This window comes from Oryzias latipes, chromosome 1 (genome assembly GCF_002234675.1).
Source record: "Oryzias latipes chromosome 1, ASM223467v1".
Taxonomy (NCBI): domain Eukaryota; kingdom Metazoa; phylum Chordata; class Actinopteri; order Beloniformes; family Adrianichthyidae; genus Oryzias; species Oryzias latipes.
Genome location: NC_019859.2, coordinates 25,510,040 through 25,517,588, shown reverse-complemented (window position 1 = coordinate 25,517,588; position 7,549 = coordinate 25,510,040). Strand labels below are relative to the sequence as shown.

Here is a 7,549-nt window from a genome sequence, read left to right as displayed (position 1 = left end):
GCGGCGGAGATGATGAGGTAAGTGAAGGCAGCTGGTCGCATCCAGAACAGAGAAGGAGGGGGAGGGGGAGAGTAGCTGGCAGGCAACATGACAGTACCCCCCCCCCCCCCCCCAACGGCCGCCAGCTGGCGCCGGTAGAAGTCGTCGATGAGGGTATGGTCCAGAGTGAGGGAACGGGAGATCCATGAACGTTCCTCTGGACCAGGGGTCCCCAAATCCAGGCCTCAAGGGCCGGATTCCTGCTGGTTTTCCAGACACCCTGTTTTATCAGCTGGTGATTATCTGGATCAGGTGTGTTTAGCCAATAAGGAGCTTGAATGGCAGAATGGTTGGAAAACATGTAGGACACCGGCCCTCGAGGCCTGGATTTGGGGACCCCTGCTCTGGACCATACCCTTCCCAATCCACCAGGAACTGCACCCCCCGACCACGACGCCCAACGTCCAAAGTCTTGTCGACGGCAAAAGCAGGGGCGCCGTCGATGGTACGGGCGGGTGGTGGGGAAGTGGATGGTGGGCACAACGGACTCTCGGTGACTGGCTTGATTTGGGAAACGTGAAACGTGGGATGAACCTTGAGGGCTGCCGGGAGACGTAGCCCGACACACGTAGGGTTGATGACACAGTCAATAGTGTAGGGCCCAATAAACTTAGGAGACTGCTTGCAGGACGAAGCCTGGAGAGGAATGTTCCGGGATGATAACCAAACCATCTGGCCAGGCTGGTAACTGGGACTCACCCCCCTGTGACGGTTGGTGATATGGCAGTTGCTCTCCTTAGTGCGGAGGAAAGCCGCCCTGGTCTGCAGCCAGATGTCCCGACACCGTTGGAGGTGGAGCTGGACTGAGTGCACTGCCAGATCCAATTCCTGAGAAGGAAACAAAGGGGGTGAGTAACCCAGGGAGGCTTCAAAAGGTGACATGCTGGTAGCTGTAGAGGAATGGGTATTGTGGGCATACTCCACCCGAACCAGATACTTCGACCAGTCAGCATGGTTTTGGGCTGCCAGACACCTGAGAGCCGCTTCAAGTTCCTGCTTCGCACGTTCTGCCTGCCCATTAGCTTGAGGATGGTACCCGGACGTCAAACTGACCATGGCTCCGAGGGCGGAGCAGAAGGCCTTCCAAAATTGAGATGTGAACTGCGGTCCACGATCGGATACGATGTCACTGGGTGTCCCATGATGACGGAAGACGTGATGAATAAGAGCGTCGGCAGTTTCCACGGCTGTAGGTAACTGAGGCAGGGGGATAAATTGAGCGGCTTTAGAAGAACGGTCAATGACAGTAAGAATAACCGTATGGCCCTGGGACGGTGGAAGCCCAGTAACAAAATCCACAGAGATGTGGGACCAGGGACGGCTAGGCGTGGGCAAGGGTAACAGTAGTCCAGAGGGGGGCCGGTTGGAGGTTTTAGAACGGACACAGGTACTGCAGGCCGCGATGTACTCCTTGATGTCTCGCTCCAACGTAGCCTGAAAAAACGACGTTTGAGGAGTCGGATAATTATGGATGAAGCGGCGATAGAAGTTTGCGAACCCCAGGAATTGTTGGAGTTTCTTACGAGTCTGGAGAATTTCCCACTTGGTGACAGCAGGATCAGGATCAGGATCTGGACGGTTATTGCCTGCTTCAATGATGTACCCCAAAAAAGGGACGGAGGACAAGTGAAATTCACATTTCTCGGCTTAACAAATAACCGGTTTTCTAGCAGTCTCTCAAGGACCAGGCGGACGTGATGTTCATGTTGCTCTGTTAGAAAAAGAGGTACAACACAGGTCCATTTTTGTTCCCTAAGGTACAAACTTTGCATATGTACCCTTAAAGGTACAAAAATGTATCTTTAAGGTACAATTGTTCACCCTTAAGGTACAATCATGCACCATCTATTGTACATTGTGAGCTTTTCGAGGTGTAAGGTACATTATTTTCCTTTACATATTTGTACCTTAATGTTTAAATATAAAATGGCAGGATTGTGGATGCTGAAAATGTCATCTCTCAATATAGAAACACAAGTTAACCTATACTATCAAACTCAATAATTATCAAACTAAATTTAACTAAGTTTTGAGATATGGGCAAAATAAATCAGAATGTTTTGATTTTGTGAAGTGTACCTTTGAATCATTTTTAATCATGTTAATGAGGATTATGTAATCAATTACATTCACAAACAGTATTGAAGAATTTGATTTTCAAACCCTTTACCCTATTTATATTAGAAGAAAACATACAAATAATTGTTAACATTTAAGTTGTGTTCTATTGAAAGGATCTAGCTGCAGGCTAACCTTGACTCGGCGGAAGCATAAATATTGCAGCGCGCAAGGATACATGAGTGAATCGACAATGATCCAACGGTCAGTTTCTGTCTGTCGATCAAAAGTGGGAGGATGGCGCTTCGACATTTATCCACAGAGGATTTAATCACGGAGTTATTTCATTTTGGGATGGAGGTCACTGAAGATGAGACAAGTAAATTCAAAGGTAAAGTATTTGAAATTTTTATCAGTGTTTGTGGTGTTAATTCAAAGTTGGAAGTTAACTTTACTGTTAGCGCTAGCCAAGTTCACACTCTGTCAACAACATTAGCTAGCTAGACTCACTTTGACGATTGCCATTAACGTTAACGTTAGTTAAAACATTATTAAATAATTATAGTATAAATAAATAATATAAGTAAATTAGCGGTACTATCTTGGCTACAGTTCACCATCGAGCTAACGTTAACTTTTCTGCGGCAAAAAACGCTTCTCATCCAACTTTGCCGCCGAAAATTTAACGTTAACTTGAAATATTAATAAAATATTTCAGAACAAAATACAAATGAGCGGCAAAAACGTTTTTTTGCTCTCTTTTCTCTCACATTGTATGAAACCATGGCCCTGATCAAAATGTAAGTTTTGCAACCCAACTGGATCACGCCATTTGAGTTATTAATATTATGTCTGATGTTACATTCCTCACCTTATTTTGCCTCGCTGTTACAGGTTTTCGACCAATGATGACTATGTGAAAGTGTGTAAGGCCCTGATTTTGAAATACCCTTTCTTAAAGGACAAAGAAGGCAATGGTTATGTGAGTTGACAGAATATTAATTGCCAACCTTTATTTATTATACTAGAGTACTAATCCAGTCAAGATATTAACTATGTTTTCTGCATTTTGTTGTACACATTGTTTTTCACCATGTATTTTCATGCTTGTGCTTTCAGTTTTCTGCAAGTGGTTTGTATGCTTATTTAATTGTTCTGTTTTATATTCTTTTAAATAGCATACCTGGCACATGTCTCTCAAACATAAGTTCAAATATGAGCGGGTGCCACTGGTAGATGATGAAGAGGTGAGGAAATTTGGTCATCGCAGAAAGCCTTTACAACTGGAAGAAAACACAAGTAAATGAGCCAAGGCATCAAAGGTTAGAGCATCTTCTTTGGTTTGCTGTGTATCTATGTGTGCATGTTTTACACACAAGCAGTGTGACCCAATGGTTAGTCCCTTAACCCGGAATGGAATAGAATGGTCCCCCCTGTAAAGTGCTTTAAGTAGCTATGATAAAGCGCTATATAAAATGTAATAAATTATTAGGGGATCATTTTTCATAAACATTAAAAAAGGTAAAAGCAACTGTCAAATGAGCAAATGTTTGTCATCCCTCTGTGTCGTAGAAGGTGGATATTATTGGGGAGGATGATACCTCAGTAGCGAGCCATGTGAAAGTCCTGCAGGACCAGTACTGGAAGACACAGCCAGATGCCCGAATGGTGGAGGAACGGATAATGAGGACATTTGGTTGGAGAAGGCGAGAGATTGCCAATGGGATGACTGTCAAAGAAGCCATTAACAAATATCCATTCCTTAACAGTCCATGCGGGGTGTGTCTACATTTATTTCCTTACATTTGTGTTGGGAATTCATAGTTATATTACTAAAGGCTGTCTTTTTTTAATTTTAAAATCCTTTGATAATGTTGTGACATGTTTCCATGTTGCAGCTATTTCAGGAAATGGGCCGGCTTCATGATGAAATGAATATCTGCCGAAGATTCGAAGATGGCTTTAAGGTCCTTGAGCTTGACTCAAAGGAAATCTCCCCTTGCAGATCTGGCTTTGGAGGAAAGAGAGGCTGCCCTCACTGAAGATGTCCCTGGTAAGTGACTGACTGATCAGCCATTGTCACCCATAGTGTTGTGGAGCCATTTAAGCTTAATTTCTTTTCCATTTGTCTATAAGATAAGGTCTAACTAACCAAAATACACCGTACATTCACGTAATACACTTTCTTTTTTTTCTTTTTTTTAACTTAATTTTCAGGGATTGATTTCAGAGCTGCAATCCTGCTGCTGCCGATTCTGTTCTGGGAGAAAAATGACATTCTCGTCATCCTTGGAGGTGTGTAATATGCATATAGTTTTATTTTTTTTACATTACTTCCCACAGAGACAGTCCAACAGTGTTTTTGTGTATGTGTGTGTTTATATATATATATATAAAGTGAACTGTTTTTTTTTTTTAATGAATGTTTGTGGTAGATTTAAGGTAACTACTTAATCACCTTTATGATTGCTTAAAGCAGTGTTTTTCAACCTTTATTGAGCCACGGCACACTTTAACCTTGACAAAAATACCGCGGCACACAAGCATCCCAAAAAAAAAAGAAAGCAGAAATTCATGGTCTGTATTGATCGACAGCCGCCCCCCCCCCCCCCCGCCACAATCTCACGTGGATTTTTGTGAAAATTGTGGCAGAAAAAGCAGGAAGTTGCAGCTGTTTTTTCTAAGAGATGAAATAAAAGTTAAATTAGAAAATTTAGAAACTGTTTGTTTGTTGTGGTTTCAAGACGTTTCACAAGGTCGACTCATTATGTGCTGTCCCTTTAAGCCAATGCATCATGGGAGATGTAGTGTTAAACGGCCGAAAAAGGGCAGAAAGACTCGCGTCTCTGAGCTTCATTGTTTTGTTCACTTGTTCCACGGTCTGACAGCGGACTCTGTGGAAAGCTACACCGCTAAAGACGAGCTTTAGCTGGTATTTTTGTTGGAACTGAGCGACTTTATCAGCAGAATTAAGAACAAGGAAGTGAAGACTTTAACCACTTCTGATTGGTCAGACTGATGACATGTGATTAAGCCTTCAAGAATGATTGGCGGAGACAGTAAAAGGGGCGGGACTTTTCCGCAAACTGCTATAGCTGCAGGTAAACCGCGGTACCGTCATTCTTATCAAAATATCTTTAATAGAATTAAATAAACACAAAGAAAAAGTAATTTTAAGATCTTTTATATTCCTAATTACACAGTGTTTTATCAGGGCCTGTTTGGATGAACAAAGAGCTGATCTCCTGGAGATGGAAAATGTTGTTAGAGCAGTTAATGAGGCCAATTTCCCACGGCACACTTGACCATCTCCCACGGCACACTAGTGTGCTGAGGCACACTGGTTGAAAAACACTGGCTTAAAGAACTAGTGCGTGACGCGTTTATACTTCTCTGACGCTGCCATTTTGGTCTAATAATCTTATTTTGCGTTGCCATATTTCATTTTTTGTTGTCCCAGCCCTAGCCCCTAGTTGTTTTGATTGTTAAAAATCAATAATTTATCAATATTGAACTTACTTATTACAATTTTCAAAAATTGTCACTGTAAAGCTTCTTTGAAACAATTTGCATTGTAAAAGGCGCTATATAAATAAATGTGACTTGACTTGATTTGAATCTCTTCCAGGAACAGCCACCAACGCCATATCCTACGTACAACTCGAAGCTGTCACTGACTGGAGAAGTGTGCTGACTCAAAGGGTCCCTACAGTGGTCAAACTGGATGGGCGGTCAGTCTGCAGGGTGCTTGGTTCGGAGGAAGGTGTTATTGCTGCTTTTTGTGCTTATTTCATCTACAACATTGTATATCCATCTCGCCTGAAGAACCCCCTGATTTTCATTCAGCGGTATGTTCTAAAAATGTCTGAGGTTAATGATAAGCCTTTACCTGTTAGTGTGACCAGGGTAATCAACATTTTAGCTTGATCAACAACCGCAATGCCTACACCATTCAGCTGTCCTAAATGCTCTCGAAGAGCCTTCACATTGAAAATCGCGGCACCGTGATTCTTATCAAAATGTCTTTAAAATAATTAAATAAACACAAAGAAAAAGTAATTTTAAGATCTTTTATATTCCTAACTACTCAATGTTTTATCAGGGCCTGTTTGGATGAACAAAGAGCTGATTTCCTGGAGATGGAAAATGTTTTAGATCAATTAATGAGGGCAATTTCCCACGGCGCACTTGACCATCTCCCATGGCACACTAGTGTGCCGCGGCACACTGGTTGAAAAGCACTGGCATAGGGCATATGTTCAAAAACAGACATACCAAGTTAAATTTAGTTTTTAGTGAAAAGGGAGTATGATCAAATATGGTACCTGCATTTTTCATGCCGCATTTCCACTCATTTCAATAAATTCTCCGCAAACAACTTATATGTCAACACTTAACACAACTATTCAACAATAAAATGTATGAGTTTCATTAACTTACCATGGTTAGTTTTGACAATTCCTTTGAAAATGTTCAGTGAACTGAGCTGCAAAAGCAAATTTTTCTGACTTTGGAGAAAAAGGGAAATTTGATGTGACCCTGCTCTCTGCTGATTGGTCAAGTTGCACAATTGAGTAACCTATAATGTAGTATGATCTTTGCTGATTTGCTGGGTAAAGATCACATGATTCTTAATCTCAATGAGACGGGATGGGCGTGATAACTAACATGTGCGGAAATTACCAAAAACAGTCACTTGCCCGATAAAGGGTTTTAAGTGACTCTCTTTACTTTGGTGTGGTGTGTTAAAGTGTTTTGCTTGGTCTTTGAGTTTGAATAAACTTATGTGTTTCTGCACCATATTGCTGTTCTTATTAGTGATATTCATGAAATTGAAAGAAGCAAAATATAAATGGTTCCATTGTATTTATTCCCTGTATCGGATATTGCTGTTCATTTTGTTGAGTGGCAGTAAGTTGTCAGTTGGTCAGTGAAATGCTTCTTAAAAAATGTAACTAATTATTTTTTAATGTTTTTTATATCAGACATGACATCCTAAACATTGTGGCATTTTATTTTGGGATGTTACATTGTATGGTTGTGAGATGAATTATTATTGAATCTGTGAATTAAACTGTTTTCCATGTAAGGACTAAAATAAATGTCTAAAATTCAGTTAGTTGTTGTCTGTCTTTATTTTTTTTCACTCCTTAAGGAATAAAAAGGAACTTTTTTGCCACCTAAAGGTACAAAATGGCTTTGTCACTGGGGCGGTACCCTAAAGGGACAAAATTGTACCTTTTTCCAGAGGTACTTTTTTGTACCTTTGTCTAAGGTACATTATTGACCCTCAAAGGTACAGTATTGGCCCTTAGAAGGTACAAACAAGTAAGGTACAAATTTGCTCCTCTGACTCAAGGTACAATAATGTACCTTTGAGGGTACCACCCCAGTGACAAGCTTTTGTTCCTTAAAGGTACCGTTTTGTACTTTTTTTTTCTGAGAGTGTGGG

At 41.2% G+C, this 7,549-nt stretch overlaps 1 protein-coding gene across 1 annotated transcript in view; it reads right to left on the bottom strand.

Annotated features, from left to right (window-relative positions):
* Positions 1–2,622, bottom strand: part of LOC110013491 (voltage-dependent T-type calcium channel subunit alpha-1I-like) — a 435,381-nt gene extending 432,759 nt beyond the window's left edge. The window contains exons 1-5 of the mRNA XM_023954667.1: positions 2,608–2,622; positions 1,297–1,473; positions 1,093–1,236; positions 739–867; positions 429–675 (exon numbers count right to left, since the gene is read on the bottom strand). Coding sequence (XP_023810435.1) covers positions 429–675; positions 739–867; positions 1,093–1,236; positions 1,297–1,473; positions 2,608–2,622 — 712 coding nt within the window. The remainder of the gene's footprint in view (positions 1–428; positions 676–738; positions 868–1,092; positions 1,237–1,296; positions 1,474–2,607) is intronic.
* Between the last annotated feature and the right edge of the window lie 4,927 nt (positions 2,623–7,549).